General features: G+C 41.5%; 1 protein-coding gene across 4 annotated transcripts in view; it reads right to left on the bottom strand.

Moving 5' to 3' along the window:
• The window catches only part of DLGAP2 (DLG associated protein 2), a 674,215-nt gene that overhangs the window by 109,696 nt on the left and 545,192 nt on the right, over positions 1-19,327 (bottom strand). For all 4 annotated transcript variants that reach the window (XM_030555545.1, XM_030555544.1, XM_030555547.1 and 1 more), the window contains one exon: positions 1,194-2,263. In XM_030555545.1, coding sequence (XP_030411405.1) covers positions 1,194-2,263 — 1,070 coding nt within the window. The remainder of the gene's footprint in view (positions 1-1,193; positions 2,264-19,327) is intronic.

Genomic DNA, 19,327 nt, shown 5'->3' with positions numbered 1-19,327 from the left:
TCTCCTTTCTCTCTCCTCCATTAACAGCTAGGTTTTTATCCTGTTCAGGAGATAGCTCCCTGATTAACACCTGGGCCCTATTTCCCTGTTTGTCTGCTGCTCCCTTAAACACCTGGTCCTTAAAAGGGCCATGTTGTGGCTTAGGGTTGGCTGCATGTAGAACCACTTCTTTAAAGGGGGCAGACCACCCTGTTACAGTCCCTTTCAGCTTGGAGAGACCAAAAGCACTGCACAGGACTAGAGCAAATATCCCTCCCTTTATTCTACAATTATTGGCTTCCACAGAAACCAAAGAGGTTTGGAGATACTCAAGATACAGAAGCTGAGAAGGGTTAGAGTTGGTTAAGGCATGGGACAAACAATTTCTATAGAGAGAATATCTGATTTTAAAAGAAAACAAGAGTGAAGGCACTCACAACAGCAATGGAGTTTTCAGGCCAGTTAAGTTGTCTAAATATCAATTTGAAATACTTACTCTCCCTGAGGCCATCCATTCAAATTTCAACAGGAATTGCTGACACATTCATCCTCATGGTAGATACACTAAATGTCATGCAGCTCAGTACCTGAGTTTTTCAGACCAAGCCTTAGGACCAGATTCACCGGTACCCTCAGCTGCTTTGCACCACTTCAGGGATTCAAAGGAACCATAAACCCAGTTTCTCCAGCCAATTAAACTACTTTGCATCATGATAGCAGAACAGCAAAAGCAGCTAAGCTTACCAGTAAATCTAGCCATTTTGTTAAGAAGGTTTGGGAGGAGATGTGGGAGTGACAGAACAGAAGGAAAGATCTCTCAAGTTCTCACCCTGACTAGTTTAATATCTTTAATTTATAATTGTCTTCTATAAATTTATTCAAGACACAAACTGCTGTGCAAAGTGCCCCTTTCTGTAATCTGAAACACAGACTTCACCAAGATTTAAATACAGGATAAACTCAGGTACTGAAAACAAATTCATTAAAATTAGACTAGTTAACATTACGTCAATTTTATTCACATTTCAGTCTGAATTCTATGAATAAAGAATAAATACTGCAGATTTCCCACCTCCAAGATATCTGCAGTAGGTGAATACCATAACCTTTGAGAGAGATTTACAGGGCACCCCTGTATTTTTACAATGACTTTCTGGCATAAATTATAATTAATTGCTTTTCTATTGCAAATATTAACCAAATCTGGCTTTTACCTGAAGGTAATGGCACGGCCTCAAGGAAGGTTTGATTTCCTGATGAACCAGAGGCTTATCTAGGTTAAGCGATGACTTGCGATAAGCTTCTTTAGCCTGGCTTACAGTAAGAGTAGACCAAGAACTCCTTTTCATGTATTTACCATCAGGGGTCATTGCTAGCCCTTCACAAGCAGAACATTTCACATCATTGTTACTTTTGGAAGTCTTTAGTGAGAGATCCCCAAAGTGCCCCTGGAAAGCTTCAGGGTAGCAGTGGGAAATATGATCTACATGATGCCTATTAATCACACTAGGTGTGCGATAAGTGCTATCACTGTCCAAATTATCATCAGAGCTCCACCAGCTACTCATACCAGATTTATGCTTGCTCTCTGGTTTTCGCTCCTTACTTTTACTCCTTTTGCTATGCTTGGAATGATGTCCATGATGATGGTCGTCCCCTCGACTGTCTCCCTTTGTCCCATTGACATTGCCTTTGGATGATCCTTCCAAAGAATGAGACTTAGTGAAAAGTTTCTGGACTGAATGAACAAGATGGCGTATTCTTCCTGGGCTTTCACTGCGTTGTTCTGCAGCTGTTGAGGTCCTATGATATTGTAAAGTGTGAAACCCATCCCTGTGGAGAGGAAGTTGTTTCTCAAACTGATCCAGGAGATTGGCAGGAATTCGGTTAATCTTCGGGTTAGCGTGAGACATGGCGCAATCGTCCCTCGTTTCGTAATGTGAGCTGTAGTGCATTCTGGGGAAAGTGCTACTTGACATGTGATCGCCCATAACCATGGGCATCATCATGCATTCTGAATGGATGGAGCTTCGCGGTGAGCAGCGATGATGGTCCAGTGGGCAGCTCTCTGTAGGGCTGAGAAGATATGATTGCCTTGGCTCCTGCCCATGGTGGATATGATCATGGGTGTGTTCACAATCTTCAGGGGATGCTAAACCACAAGTATGAGCAGAACATAATTGTGGTTGGTTGCGACTACCAGATAATCCTTTCATGTTCCTCGGAGCAGGCGAGAATCTTTCTTCATTGAAGTGCTGAGAAGGTGACCAGGAGTACTGCTGGTCTGTTGACAGAACACACACAGTTCAGTATTGTAGCTAATTAAAATATTAATTTTAAAAGTACAAATATATTATGAAAATAAAGCATTTTTTCATAGAAACTCAATGGAAGGTCTCAGTTACCAATCAGGGACTCCAATCTCCAAATTAAAGCTGGTTAAATATTTGCTGCAAACAACTTATTTGGTGAATGTAAACCTTTTTTTCTTGTTTACAAGTTGTCTACAAACAGATCTAGCTTTTTCTGAATGTGTTCATTATGCAAATCTACTCAAATAATTTTGATGGATACATTTTGAGCATTCAGTTAATTAATTGATATTTTGACTTCACTACTCAAGCTTTGTAACTGGTCACCTAAGTCATGTGGTATTGTTTCTGGTCCCCAGTTGGATGACCAAATCCTTATAAACTGTTTTGTCACAAACTGAACTTCATTTTTTGATCAAGTGAATCTCAGCTACAGACCCCAAATTTGCTATTCAAAAAACATATATATACAAACTAAACTACAGGTAATAAACAGCAAATAATAAAGGACAATGAACACACTGAATTCAAGCTGGTTTCCATGTCCCTAAACTTTTCATGAGCAGGTGTCTGACACTATTTGAGCATCTCTTATCAGTAAGTCTTATGTTTTAGTCACGAGTATTTTTAGTAAAAGTCATGGACAGGTCACGGGCAGTGAACAAAAATTCACAGCCTATGATCTGTCCATGAGGTTTATTATATACTCTGACTAAATGTTGGGGGGAGGGGCAGCTCAGAAGGGCAGTCCTGGGGGGCACCATGGGTGCTGGGAAGGCACAGCCTGGAGGACACCACGGGTGCTCAGGGGCACAGGTGCTGCGGGTACTGGAGTGGGAGGGGGTTGGCAGGGCTGGGGCAGGTTCCCTACCCAGCTCTTGGGAAGCAGTTCCCCTAACTCCTAGCTTCACATGCTGCCTTGGCTCCACCCCACCCCACAGTTCGGCAGCTCCCATTGGCTGGGAACAGTGGCCAATAGGAGCTGCGGGAGTGGTGTCTGCTGGTGGAGGCAGCATGTGGAGCTAGGATCTGAGGGATGGGAGTTGCTGTGGACCTTCTGAGGAGCCCCCCCAAAGTAAGCACCACCCCAGACCCCAACCGCCAGCCCTGAGCCCCCCCAAAACTTCTGCTGCTGGGAGGTGGGGAGCCCCAAGACTGCTCAGGCGGTCCCCAGGCCAGGTGCAATGACCACTGCAGAAGATATGGAGGTCACAGAAAGTCATGGAATCCATGATTTCCGTGACCTCTGTGACAAACACGGAGCCTTACTCATCAGCTATCCAGATGCACTTCCATAGTAGTCACTTTCTTATACTGTACAGTCATCTCCAAAACATTTTATTTGTCCCAATTATACATTTGTCCTAGAGTACTGTAATGAGATAACATTTCTTTCAACCACTCTGTGTTATTGCTGGTGACAGCAGATACCATATATCTACATATAGAAGCTACCGCTTCTATTATAATTAATTATTTGCTCCTGTAGTTTTTGTAGTAAAGTTGTGGCTACTAAACAGGAATGATTATTAATCAAGGGTGGCTTGTAAATGAAAGTATAAGGTATTCAGTTTTTGATTAATTCGTCTCCTTTTCTTATGCAAATTCTTGCAGCTGTCAAATTCGGCAAACAAAAATTTGAAAACCCAATACTTCAGTTTGATTTAGGCATTCATATTCCTCCTCAAAATTCAGCTTATTAAGGCAAACATTTCAAAAGCAGATAAATATCTAGGCTATTTAAAACCAATCCTTTAGAGGATCATCTATGCATTTGAGAATTTATACTTCCAACTCACTTCAGCACCGTCTTTCTGCAAACTTGCTCTTGAGAACTGAGTAATGGGTAAGTTACTGCAGGTGCATGCTACAAACAAGTAGAGACTTCAATGGAAATGGAAGCCAGAGAATAAGCTGCTTGTTATAATCTGACATCAGGAAACAGCTTTCAAAGGTAACACTATAGTGAAGGAGCAGCTGGAGTGATCTTTCTACACCTGTGAAAAGTCTCTCCCTCCTCTGGTCCCCATTGGTGGTCTAAAAATCAAAGCCTGGCTCTGAATACAGGCAAATGGGTATCTTCCTCTTTATACAATACAATACAATACAATATATAATACAATACCCATGATACAATAGCAATTCATTGATATTCTTTGGCAAGATCAAAGTTATAAGCAGAGCAGTCTGGTATATTAGGAGATACTTAAGTAATAATTTATTATATTTAATAGAATTTTAAGCAAGGTTTTAAAGGAAATCCAATATTCAATTAAAATAACAAAATCTTATTCTGCATCTTGGGTGAAATTCTGAACTCACAAAAGTCAAAACTGACTTTAACGGATCAAGATTTCATTCCCCGGCTTTACTGTGGTATTATACTTATCTTTCTCTACTCTTTTCTACTTCTGTTTTGTTTATATCAATCTATTTTACCTATTTCTGGCCTAGCATATTAAAATGAAAACTCATTGCTCTATACACAGATTCTAGTCTATTGTACTGTTTAGCTCAGAATCTCCTGCACAAATATGGCTACACAAAAGAAACAAAAATAGAAATGTTCCACTGGAATGACCTAATTTTGATTACACAGTGAAAAGCAGAACTATTATATAGACAAAACAGTAAATTATTATAACAGTCCATTTGGATTTAGCCACATCACTAGCAGAGTATTTAATTGTAGCTAACCCCCTATATCACCAACTAGTATCATGAGAATAGTAATGCTCCATGCTTTGCAGTTATAAAGCATCTCCCACTACAGGATCTCAAAGAACCTAACAAGCATTACTGAATTAGTCCTCATAACATCTCCGTGAGATACTGTAGGTATTACTGACCTCTTTTTTAAAGATGGAGAAACTGAAATACACACAAACTTACGGCAACTTTTCCCAAAATGGCCAGTGCTTTAAGTCGACAGCCCAAGAGCAGTGAAAGACAGCCCCTCAGTCAAATCAAGAAACCAGCAAAAGTTAGGGTTGCCAGCCCTCTCAGATTGGCTAGGAGTCTCCCGGAATCTGCCTCAATCTCCCTGTGACTATTAAAGGCAATATGGGAGATTTTAACAGGCCAAAGTCTGGCTGGCAACGCAGGAGGGCTAAGGCAGGCTCCCTACCTGCTCTGGCTCTGGGTGGCTCTCAGAAGTGACTGGCAGATCCCTGCACCCTCTAGGCACAGGGATGGTCAACGGGTCTCTACGTGATGCCCCTGGCCAGAGCGCCAACTCCATAGTTCCCATTGTCCAGGAACCACGGCTAATGGGAGCTGCGGGGGCAGTGCCTTCAGGCAGGGGCAGAGCATTGAGCCACCTGGCTGCGCCTGAACGTACGAGCCAGACATGCTGGTCGCTTCTGGGAGCTGCCCGAGGCAAGTGCCGCCCAGCCAGAGCCCGCACCACAGAAGACTGCAAATATTTTCAGCTGGCTACAGCTCTAGGGGTGTGAGCAAGTTAGAATGGGTGATCTAACAGCATCTTTTCCATCTCTAATGTCTATGATTCTTGCACAGTAAGACTGCACAATGATTGGGTCTAATTGCCTGTATACTGTTATACTGTATAAATCACATCTTTCACATACTTGGGTGAGATTTATGTATTTTTGTCACAATTAATTGTGTTCTTGTTGACTACTGTGCAACTTTATTACAAAGTATATTTTAAAAAAATAAAAATTAAAAAAAAGATTTTTCTTTCAAGGAGAAAAGCTTATAATAAATAAAATTCATAATTACATTGATATGCAAACAATCACCAACACCAAGGTCCCAAATCACTCAGCTAAGGGCTCTACTTTGGACACAGAATGCTCTTGGGCATCACTAGTCCCATTACCAGTCCTCTAAAGAATTTCATTTACTTATTTACTTTAACTATGAATTTAACAAATTCTTGGAGTTTGCCCTGTACATTCCCTCTCCTCAATCTCTGCCCTACTCCTAAGGACCCAAGTACTTGGCCTAATTTGAATATCAATGTCAGAGCAAGCTTAAAAAAATCATAATATAAACAAGCCAGAATGTGGCAGGAGTTTTGCCCTGTTTCTTAAAGGAGACAATAAAAATGAAAGAATGATCTTATTCAGTCACTTTTCTACAAGAGCAGGCCGTATGTGTTCTTATAACAATATTTTACAGTTTTTCCTAATTGAGGATACTGATGTCTCCTACAAAGAAAGTTGCACTGCCAGTTAGCATACAAAACCAAGGAAGCTTTGAACATAGCAAATTAGAGTATCAAACCAGTTTGGCCAGAGTAACTAGGGGCTGAGGAAATATATCATGCTAATCCTGCAATAAGAGCAGTGGCTTTTATTGGAGTTCTACTGGAGAAAGAGAGGAATCTTTCACTCACTTCAAGGGACTTTGGATGAGGCCATTAGAGATAACAGGACTAGTCCATATATGCGATTTATTCCTTTCATGGCACTGACCCAGATATATGTTGGCATATATGGATAGCATATAAGGATGGCATTTGACCCTTAGTTTGAAGACTTATTAGCAATTTTAAAAATCCTGAAAAACTCTTTAAAGTTGCCCTTTCTATGCTTGGAACACTGTATGAAGATTCACCAAACAAACTCTGATGGATGTCAGAATTGCATCCTTTCCCATCCATTCCCTCTCTTCCCCCATTAAAGCATCTGTCCCCTCCTCTGCCTTATTCCACCTTCCCCTGGGTACTCCATTCCACTTTCCAATTTAAAAAATGCTGCTCTTTTATTTCAAGTAGCTGTTCTCTTTACTCTAAGCACTGGCCATAATTCTTGAGAACATGCCAGTTTCCCTACCTTGTGTCAGCATCAAGGGAGAGGAGGCAGCTAGCATTAGCTTTAATTACTGAGAGCATTGCTTGAAATTGTGAAGTAGCTCTGTTAACATTAGTGTGCTAGGGCAAGAGGCCTGAAAACCTTTAAGCAATGAAAAATCAAGGCTCGGCATCTGTAACTTTCTGGAACTCTGCTATTTGCTAAAGGGAATCAGTGTGAAAACAACTGGAAATGTCTCAGACATTCAAAGTAAGTATCTGTCACTGCAAATTTAGCTCCACAGATTTGTCTGTATGTCTCATATTGAATGCAAACTGAAAAAGCATAAAAAAGGATAATGCCTGGAAGTAATAAACCATAGGCAATACTTACCCGCTTGTATTGGAAAATTGCTGTGATTTCCATTGAAAAAATATTTTATATTTGCAAATGGTTCATCAGTCAAGCAACACACTAAACTGCTCAGATTTTAAGTAGACTAGTTCTTTATTTCTAAGTATGCCATGCAAATAACTTAGGAGCCTAACTAAAGCCCATTAGAGGGACTGTGGCACACTAGTAGGAGGAAAAAGAACTAATAATAATAAAGAAAGCTTGCATGGATGTTTTGCCAATATACAGAGGGAATTTAAAAGAATTCCTTTATTTTTGCAAAATATTGAGGATCTCTGTCACTTAGGGCCTGAGCCAATGGTCCTGATCTGAAGAGGTACTGAGCAACCACACTTCCAAATGAATTCAATGGAGCTGCAACTGCTCAGCACCTCTGAAATCTTGTCCTAGGTTTCAACAGGAGCAGGAACAGACCCTGGGGCCCATTCCTGCAGCCATTGTGACTTTAATGGGAGTTTTGCCTGCATAAGAACCCAAGAGCAATTGTCCCCTGTTAAATTGTTTGCTTATAACTTATTCCAGCATTGAAAGTGAACCTTTTGTTGGTTGTAATGGTCGACTAACTGGCCAACTGGAAGGAACAAATACTGGATATGTCCCACGGAGCTATTCTAGTCTCATGAGATTTCCAGCCTATTTATGGAGACCAAAGAGGTTCATATAACATTTACATAAGCATCCAAATAATTGGATACTTACCTGATCTGAATCTCTGAATTTCAGAAATTGGCTTTTACTACTTTTATACTCACTCTGCAGCTGAATTTGCGAATAAGGATGTGTGTGCAATATGCCATATGTATGGATCCAGGCGTAATACAATTGCAATTTCATCCAAACCAAACATTTATGCACTAAGGCCCCAACTTTGCAATTCATCCTGCATGGGTGCATCTCTTGTCCTGCACGGAACCCCAGTGAGATATATTTAGTGAATGGGGCTGAGTATGGGTTCAATGGGTGACTGATGCACAGTGAACTGCAGAATTAAGGCCTTAGTTACTCTGGTGTATATTTTAATAGAAAGGAAATTCAAGCTCTTTGAATTGCTCTGTGGTATGATAAAGATGTTGCAGAGAAGGGATACCTAATATTAAATTTGGATGAAGGCTTTCATAACCCAAGATAACAGTGGGAGGCACAATACAAAAGATGTCTAGAGATACGATACAGGCTCTGTAACGCCTCTGCTAGATTATTGTGAAGCTGCAGTGATGGAAGGGAGCCACACATCCTACCTCTAGACTAAAGGTAAAGCATCAGATTGTTCTTGCTACAGTGAAGGGAACAAGAATAAATGTTTGAAAAGTGCTTCTGTGACTTGGGAGGCTAAATCCCATTTTCAAAAATGATTTTGGTATTTAGAAACCTACATCCCATTGAAATTCAGAGAGACTAGGGCTCTGTCTGAAGTGCCTGAGTCACTTTCAAAATTGGGTTTTAAGTATCTAAATCACTTGGGTACTTTTGAGCATTTTACCTCGTGTCTCAATTGTAGGCAATCATCATCATTAGGGCTGTCAAGCGATTAAAAAAGTAATTGTGCAATTAATCGCACTGTTAATAATAGAATACTATTTTTTCATTACAAATATTTGCACTGTAAAAAACAAAAGAAATAGTATTTTTCAATTCACCTAATACAAGTACAGTAGTGCAATCTCTTTATCATAAAAGTTGAACTTAAAATGTAGAATTATGTACAAAAAATAATTGCATTCAAAAATAAAATGATGTAAAACTTTAGAGCCCACAAGTCCACTCAGTCCTATTTCTTGTTCAGCCAATCACTCAAACAAGTTTGTTTACATTTGCAAGAGATAATGCTGCCCACTTCTTTGTTACAATGTCATCTGAAAGTGAGCAAAGGTGTTTTCATGGCCCTGTTGTAGCTGGCATCACAAGATATTTACGTGCCAGATGCGCTAAAGTTTCATATGTCCCTGGATGATTCAAAAACCATTCCAGAGGACATGCGTCCATGCTGATGATGGGTTCTGCTCAAAAACGATCCAAAGCAGTGCAGACGAATGCATGTTCACTTTCAACATCTGAGTCAGAAGGTTGATTTTCTTTTTGGTGGTTCGGGTTCTGTAATTTCTGCATCCAAGTCTCTTTTAAGACTTCTGACCTCATCTCTCTCAGATTTTGGAAGGTACTTCAGATTCCTAAACCTTGGGTCAGTGCTGTAGCTATCTTTAGAAATCTCACCTTCTTTGCATTTTGTCAAATCTGCAGTGACAGTGTTCTTAAAATGAACATATGCTGAGTCATCATCTGAGACTACTATAACATGAAATATATGGCAGAATGTGGTAAAATGGAGCTACAGACATACAATTCTCCCCCAAGGAGCTCAGTCACAAATTTAATTAACATATTTTTTTTTTAACAAGCTTCATCAGCATGGAAGCATGTCCTCTGGAATAGTGGCCAAAGCATGAAGGGGCATACAAATGTTTAACATATTTGGCACATAAATACCTTGCAGTGCTGTCTACAAAAGTCCTATGTGAAAACCTGCTCTTTCTGGTGACATTGTAAATAAGAGTGCAGTATTATCTCCTGTAAATGTAAACAAACTTGTTTGTCTTAACGATTGGCTGAATGAGAAGTAGGATTGAGTGGACTTGTAGGCTCTAAAGTTTTGTTTTTGAGTACAGTTATGTAAGAAAAAAATCTACATTTGTAAGTTGCGCTTTCATGATAAAAAGATTGTACTACAGTACTTGGATGAGGTAAATTGAAAAATAATATTTCTTTTGTTTATCATTTTTACAGTGCAAATATTTGTAATAAAAATAATATAAAGTGAGCAGTGTACACTTTGTATTCTGTGTTGTAACTGAAATCAATATATTTGAAAATGTAGAAAAACATCCAAAATGTTTAATAAATTTCAATTGGAATTCTACTGTTTAACAATGCGATTAAAACTGTGATTAATTGTGATTAATTTTTGAGTTAATCACGTGAGTTAATTGACAGCCCTAATCATTATATAAAAAATACCTTTCCTTTTGGGCCCAATCCTGCAGCTTTCTTATCCCACTGACTTGAGTGGAACTACTTGCATAAGTCAAGGATGCAAGACAGAGCCCTTCAGATGTAAGTTTACCTCCTCATCTTCTTATACACAGATTTCACGTCAATTTAAGTTATTTACATCCATTAAAGATATTGGACATTCAGTTCTCACTCATTCTATGCTAGCGGACATATTACAAGGTTGTCCTTAAAATGTACATTCCTATAGAAATTCTTGTATAAATAAAATAACTTAACTGCCTGTTCATTGTACCACAGTAAAAATATACGAAATGGACCTTGCACAATGTCCAGGTAGGTTCACAAATTTATGGACATCAGAAATGCCAATCATGAATCTGACATTATGGTTTCGAGTACACTTAGAACTTACTCTAAGTAAAAGAATTGGAATTCACAGGTTTGCAAATGTTATGGGGTCTGATCCTGCAAGCCTGTCACATGCAGAACTCCCATTTAAGACTGGCCCCTGTAAATCTTTATGCACATAAGTAACTTTACACACATGAACAATCCCACTGAGTTTAATGGGACAACTCATGTGCATAAATGCATGCAGGACTGGATCCTAAGTCAATAAGAGCTCTGCACATGGAGGAGTTGTAGGATGATGCCATATGTTGGTGTTTTTACAGATACTTTTCTGCAAAGCTGACTGCACTTAAATCTACAGTACATTTAGCCACAGAAGAAAGGTTACCTTTTCAAAGAAGAGGCCCCAAAACTTCATTTTTTTACATGAAAATTTGGATTCCATAGAATACAACAAAATCTGTGAAAGTAATAATAATACTTAATACTTAGCACTTCATAGTGCTTTACAATTTCAAACTGCTGAACAAACATTTCATTATTCTTCACAATATCACTGTGAGAGAAGAGAGAAGTGAGCAAAATGATTTTTTAAACCCATCATTTTTCACAGAATCTGTCCAAATGTGGAATCTAGTGAAAAAATATGAAGATCTGCATTTGACAAGACTATAAAGCACTGGCTTTTGCTGACCCATGTAAGTGTCATCTTAGAAAGAGCTAAACTAACTTATCAGTTATTTCCTGCCACCTTCTAGAGACACAGCTGTTTGGAATTGAAGGATGAATACCGTGTAGTTAGTAGGCCAAATAGAGCCTGGAAGTAAAACTTCAAACTTCACTGACATCACTGGAATCACAACTGATTATTCCAGGGCTGAGTTTGGGAAATTCACCAGTTCACCAGGAAACTCAGTAAGAAAGGACAGCAAAATCAATCTGTTAGTCAAATTCAAAGACCCATATGAATTTGTCCACTATTCTCTATGTACAGATGAAATCCTGGTCCCATTAAAATCAAGGGCAAACTTCCCATTAAGTTCAGTGGAGCCAGGAATTCACCTTAAATGCTTACTGAGAACGAATCTCAGCTACTTTATTCAAATATCCAATTATAATAAAAACACAGGATCAGCTTCAGCTAGGGTTGAATATTATCAAATTGCAATTTGAGCCTGATTGGTACAAGTTCATTAGAAGCCTCAACAAATCATGCAGTACAAGGAAGTAACACTCAACAAACTAGACATTTACATGGTACAACTCCAAGCAAGCATTGTTTGACATTTACCAGGCCAAATCATTTTGCAATGGCTATCAGTTTTAATCAATTTTAAAATTTCTGTCAGATGCCATTTCAAGCCTAATGGGTAGCAGATTTGCTTAAAGTGGAATTGAGTTAACAGGAGGTTGCTGTAGTTGATAGACTTTTATGCAAATTCCCCCCAGATACATGATAATGTGACCACAGAAAATGGCCATTTTGGGAAAAGAACTTAAAGGTATCATTGACTGATTGGGTCTCAAAGTGTTCCTATTTCACTATTTTAATGTGGTTTATTTAAGAAAACGTGAACCATGATAATTTTTCAGATTCCCTATTTTTTTTACATCATTCAACCAATGATGTTCCCTAGTCCTACAATCTCTGTCTGATTGAATAACCAGTCCCAGTGGTATTTATGATGTTAAGTCAAAGACACACATTTTTCTTCTTTTTTCCCCTTACATTAAATAAATCTAAAGATTTAACCTCATTCTGTTGGAGTGGGAGAGTTATGACGGAAAGGACAGGACAGGAGTTATTTGAGAGTTGCTGAAAAGGAGGAAAACTGAGTATGGTGGCTAATTGAGGGTTACAGAAGGTGAGGATCTAGCTGGAAGACTATCAGAAAATAGTTTGATTTTTTGAGTCGAGGCAGAATGTTCAGTAGTGAAAACCTGACACTTCTGAAGTAAATGGGAAATAAATTGGCATTTCTGAACCTCGTCCTAGCAGCGCTCCTCTGTGTGACTTCAGAAATATGGGAGCCTGATGTAAGAGAAAATAAAATGCAGGCTCACTTAAACTACTTCCATGTCAGTTCACTGTGTAAGCATGTAACCATTTGCACTTCTATTGTATTTTACAATAATGTAATATACAATATACCTTTCACAGCGCATAAGTGCTTTCATAAAGCTCTTCTGGCCTTATATATAGTGGATACAATTTAGAGGCCAGCATTTGCCAACAGTTATAATGCAATGGTATCTGAAATATATATCACAAGTCTCCGCTATACTTAGACACCTACAAATGTTGACTTTTTAAATGGTAATAGGTACATAATATATTTTATTTTTCCAATGCAGTTTATAAATATGCTGTATTCATACCTCTTAACTAAGATCAGTGAATAGGCAACACGACAGCAGATGAAATTTTGTGGTAATAAATGCAAAGTAATGCATGTTGCATGGAAAAATCTGAATTACTCATACATCTAAGTGGGTTCCAAAGTCACTCTAATCATCTCAGGAAAAGGATGTGGCATCCTGCTCAATGAAGACCTCTGCTCAATATAGAGCTACATAAGAAAGCTAACAAAATGCTAGATTACATAAGAAATGGGATGGAGGAAAAATATGGAAATTATTATGAAGATGTTATATAAATCAATGGTTCATCCTCCTCTGGAATACTACATGCAATCCTGGTCACCCCATCTCAAAAAGCTTTTCAGATTAGAAGTGGTTCAGAGATGAACACGAAAAAATTACTAGGGCATAGGAAAGCTCTCATGTTAAGAAAAACGGAAAAGATAAGGATTGGTAAGGAAATGATTAAGAAGAGACGTAATAAAAGTATACAAAAATAATGAATGGTATTGAGAGAGTGATTAAAGAACTTCTACTCTCACTATCTCATAACACAAAACCAAAGGGACACTTAATAAAATGGAAAGGCAGCAAATTGAAAATTGATAAAAGAAAATATTCTTTCACAGACTGTGGAACTCATTGCCTCAGGATGCAGCTGGAGTCAAGAGCTTAGCAAGATTTAAAGAGAAATTCCACATTTATATGAATAGCAAGGACATCCACAGCTATAACAGTAAGAACTACAACAAGAAGTTTTAAACGGGATATAAAGCTCATGCTTCAGAGTTTAAGGGCTATGTGGAAACTCCCCTAGAGGACAGATTATACCACCTCTGCCTATTGCAGGGTTTCTTGTACTTTCTTCTGAAGTATCTATCACTGTCCCCTGCCAGTGTTATAGGATACTGGAGTACATGGACCACAGCTCTGAGCCAATATGGCAAATTCGTATTTTGAGCTGCACTCAGCAACAGCATAGAGCCTCTTAACTTCAGCAAGAGTAGATGCTCCTTGAACAGCTGAGAAGAGATGATAAAAGATAGGTACGGAGGTGGAGCTGGCATTGCAATGGAGGTAACTAGGTGGCTGCAAGCACACACATGGTCTGGGTTTCTGGTTGGTGCTCTCACAATCCCTCACCAAATCTAAGTCCTGAAAAGGAGGAACTAACCAAACTTTTCCCAGCCTCATTAAGCCTTAAATCCCCAATGGACATTGAGAATTAAAAGACAACATCTGAGATGGTCTGGTTAGGGCAGCAGAGCAGATCTCAGGATACCTACAGACATTTCATATAGGTTTGGACAAGACACTTAATCTCTTTGTACCTCAGTTCCCCACCTGTAAAATGACTGAAGTAATCCTATTTAGTTTGTAAACTCTTCAGAGCAAGAATAAGGGACTCTCTCTTACTGTATGGTATATAAGGCCCCACACAATGAGGTTCCAATCTAATTTGGGGCCATAGGTGTTACTGTGATACAAATAAGAAATTAAAATATAGCTTTATCATAAAAAGACAGTAAATATCTAATCAAAAGAATGGGAACAAGTACACAGCATCTAATACAATATGACAACTGGGCAATTCATGAGGGGGCACAGCTACAATTAAACCATTCAGCATCTTAGCCCTGCCTCAGATATGGCTGTATAGTGGAACAAATCAGTGCCTCATTTGAATGCTGCATTATGCAGACATTCTGACAAGATATTGTCTAATATAAGGGTTAGTGAGAAAAGACTGGATAATAGCCCAGAATACCAACATCTATTCTTCCAAACACACTTCAAACTCTGATGAAATCAGTATTGGCCCTTGAATATGCAGCAACAGCACAGCAGCCTAGATAAACACAACGCTACAGTGCTGAATATGAGTAAAGGAAAGTTGGAGTGTAATTGCTATGATTTTCCTTTGTTATTTGAAACTTTTCATTTGGATGGAGTTTGAGTGTTAGGAAAACGGCAAGAGAAACTGTGCCATTCAATCCTAGTTGTTTTACATATGAAAATATCAACACAGCTGGTGAATTGTCTTTTTAATCACTTTGATCTGCTTTGGTAGAGAATTCCACCATGGACATTTGCTACAAAGTAATAGAACTTGTTACTATTAATGGCTCTTAAATATGCCAGCACATCAAAACAATGGTCCCTCATGGTTGACAACAGGAACTGCTTTAATGCCTGGATGTTCTAAGGCAAGTTTTATATGTTGTATATACTGTTCATAGAAAAGTATATTCTGAAAAACTGTCTATTTGTCTGTAACTTCTTCGTGTGCCTAAGCCAAGGGTGTTCTAATAAAATTAGTTTCTTTATTTAAAGACTGTCTTTATCAGCCAATGACTATTCTCTGTGCAAATACTGAGATTCCAAAATGGCCCCTGAAAGAAGAAAATAGAGATGCCTTAACCAGAACAAAGAAAAAGATGGTTGCTCACCTTTGTAACTGTTGTTCTTCGAGATGTGTTGCTCATATCCATTCCAGTTAGGTGTGCGCGCGCCGCGTGCACATTCATCGGAAGATTTTTACCTTAGCAACACTCGGTAGGTCAGCTGGGTGACCCCTGGAGTGGCGCTGCCATGGCGCCGGATATATACCCCAGCTGACCCAACCGCCCTTCAGTTCCTTCTTGCCGGCTACTCCGACAGTGGGGAAGGAGGGCGGGTTTGGAATGGATATGAGCAACAAATCTTGAAGAACAACAGTTACAAAGGTGAGTAACCGTCTTTTCTTCTTCGAGTGCCTGCTCATATCCATTCCAGTTAGGTGATTCCCAAGCCTTACCTAGGCGGTGGGGTTGGAGTGAGATTTGGCAGAATGCAAAACTGCTGAGCCAAAGGCTGCATCATCTCTTGACTGTTGAACCAGAGCTTAATGCAAAGCAAAGGCGTGGACTGAAGACCAGGTAGCTGCACGACATATTTCCTGGATTGGTACATGAGCCAGGAAGGCAGCAGATGAAGCCTGAGCCCTGGTAGAATGTGCAGTGACATGGCTCGAGGGAACATGAGCCAAGTCATAACAAGTGTGGATGCACGCCATCACCCAAGAGGAGATCCTCTGGGAGGAGACAGGTAGGCCCTTCAATCGGTCTGCCACTGCGACTAAGAGTTGGGGAGATTTACGAAAGGGCTTCGTCCGCTCAATATAAAATGTGAGCGCTCTATGGACATCTAGGGAGTGCAACTGTTGCTCCCGTTGTGATGAGTGTGGCTTCGGGAAGAAGACCGGAAGGAACATGTCCTGACTGATATGGAAGGCCAATACCACTTTAGGGAGGAACGCTGGGTGTGGTCGCAACTGCACCTTGTCCTTGTGAAACACAGTATACAGTGGGTCCACCGTGAGCGCCCGAAGCTCAGAGACTCGTTTGGCCGATGTAATGGCTATGAGGAAAACTGTCTTCCAGGACAGGTATAGCAGCGAGCAAGTTGCTAACGGCTCGAATGGTGGAGACATAAGCCTGGTTAAGACCAGGTTGAGGTCCCAGGTCGGGACAGGGCGGCGTACCTGGGAGTATAGACGCTCCAAGCCCTTGAGAAACCTGGAAACCATAGGGTGTGAAAACACGGAGCGGCCACTCTCCCCTGTGTGGAACGTAGAAATGGCTGCCAAGTGCACCCTCAATGATGATACCACTAGGCCCTGCTGTTTGAGAGACCAGAGGTAGTCCAGGAGGGTGGGGATCGAGACCTCGGTGGGAGTAACATTTTGCGTTTCGCACCAGCAGGAAAAACGCTTCCACTTGGCCAGATACGTGACCGAGGGGCAATCATGATCAAGCGAGCTCCGTCCCTTTGGAGCTTTAGCAGAACCCTGTGAACCAGCGGGAACGGTGGAAAGGCATAAAGCAGTTGGCTCGTCCATGGTATCAGGAAAGCGTCCGAGATCGAGCCTGGGGAGAGGCCTTGGAAGGAGCAGAACATCTGGCATTTCCTGTTCTCGCGGGGAACCGAAGAGGTCTATGCAGGGAAATCCCCACTTCTGGAAAACAGAATGAATAATGTCCGGACGGATCGACCATTTGTGAGAGCGGAAGGATCTGCTGAGTCGATCCGCCAGAGTGTTCCGAACCCCTGGGAGAAAGGACGGTACCAGATCTATCGAGTGGGCTATACAAAAGTCCCAGAGTTGAATGGCTTCCTGACAAAGGGGGGAGGACCGTGTCCCCCCGTTTGTTTATGTAATACATGGCCATTGTGTTGTCTGTGAACACTGAGACACAACGGCCTTGCAGATGCTGTTGAAATGCCTGGCACGCAAGGTGGACTGCTCTCGGCTCTCGGACATTGATGTGCAAGGCCAGCTCCTGAGATGACCAAAGGCCTTGAGTACGAAGATGTTCGAGGTGAGCACCCCAGCCGAGAGATGACGCATCCGTCGTCAGGGCCATAGAAGGCTGGGACGGATGAAACAGCATCTCTGCACACACCAGGGAGGGCGTCAACCACCAGTCGAGGGAGCCTAGGAGTCTTGGGGGAACCGTGAGGATCCTGTCTATATTGTGTCTTCCTGGGTGGTATACTGAGGAGAGCCAAGTTTGAAGGGGATGTAGGCGTAGCCTAGTGTGCTTGGTCACGAACGTGCAGGCAGCCATGTGACCCAGGAGGCCAAGACAAGTTCGAGCCGAAGTGGTTCGGAATTTTTGTAGGCCTTGTATAATCGGTATAATTGTGTGAAACCGTGGCTGTGGTAAGCAGGCCCTGGCGAGATTTGAGTCCAGAATGGCCCAAATGAACTCTATTCTTTGTGTGGGAACCAGAGTAGATTTCTCTAGGTTGATCATCAGGCCTAGTTGGATGAATAGGTCCTTGACAATGCCCACGTGCCACGTTACTTGGGTCTCGGAGGCCCTGCGAATGAGCCAATCGTCGAGATACGGGAAGACGTGTATGTGTCGACGACGGAGGGAGGCGGCGACTACGGCCATACTCTTTGTGAACACTTGGGGCTGTGGAGAGGCCAAACGGAAGGACCGTAAATTGAAAATGTTGACGGTTGACCACAAACCTGAGGTACCATCTGTACGGAGGATAAATGGCAATGTGAAAATACGCATTCTTCATATTGAAGGTGGCATACCAGTCTCCAGGATCCAAGGATGGGATGATGGTCCCCAGGAATACCATGCGGAACTTCAACTTTATCAAGAACTTGTTGAGTCCCTGCAGGTCTAGAATTGGTCTGAGACCTCCCTTTGCCTTGGGGATTAGGAAATAGCGGGAGTAGAACCCCTTGCCCCTCAAGTCATCCAGGACCTCCTCTATAACTCCCATGACAAGGGAGGACCGTACCTCCTGCAAGAGGATTTGCTCGTGAGAGGGGTCCCTGAAGAGGGAAGAGGATGGGAAGTGCGGGGGGGCGAAATAAACTGAAGGCGGTATCAAATTCTACCGTGCATAAGACCCAAAGATCTGAAGTTAGTTGGGTCCACGCAGGGAGGAAAGAGGAGAGGCGGTTGCATAAGGGAGGGAAAGGATCCTGTGAACAACTGGTATGTTGCCATCGGGCACGCCTTTAAAAGTTTGGTTTAGGTCCTGTGGGTGGTTTGGCGGGGCCGTGATTCTGAAACCCCTGAGGTCCGGACTGCCGTCTACGATTGCCTTGACCACGCCTCCTGCCGAAGTCCTGCCGCTGTCTGGGGGGGGGTAAGGGCGCTGAGGCTGGGGCTGGAAGGGTCTGCGCTGAGTCTGCGGTGTGTGCATCCTGAGCGAGCGCATGATCACCCTATTGTCCTTCAGACTCTGCAGCCTAAGGTCAGTCTTTTCCGAAAAAAGGCCCTGACCTTCGAAGGGCAAGTCCTGTATCGTACGCTGCAATTCAGATGGAAGGCCTGACACCTGTAGCCATGATATTCGCCTCATGGTAATTCCTGAAGCCAGAGTTCTGGCCGCGGAGTTGGCTGCGTCTAACGAGGCCTGGAGAGAAGTTCTCGCCACCTTCTTTCCTTCCTCCAAAAGGGCCGCAAACTCTTGACGCGAGTCTTGGGGGTCTAGCTCTGTGAATTTCTCAACCACCACCCAGGTGTTATAGTTATAGCGGCTAAGGAGGGCTTGTTAGTTTGCCACCCTGAGTTGGAGGCCCCCTGCAGAGTAGATTTTATGACCCAATAAATCCCTGCGCCTAGC

Source organism: Gopherus evgoodei, chromosome 3, assembly GCF_007399415.2.
Source record: "Gopherus evgoodei ecotype Sinaloan lineage chromosome 3, rGopEvg1_v1.p, whole genome shotgun sequence".
Classification (NCBI taxonomy): domain Eukaryota; kingdom Metazoa; phylum Chordata; order Testudines; family Testudinidae; genus Gopherus; species Gopherus evgoodei.
Note: the sequence above shows the minus strand (reverse complement) of the source record. Positions and strands in the feature narration are given on the sequence as shown.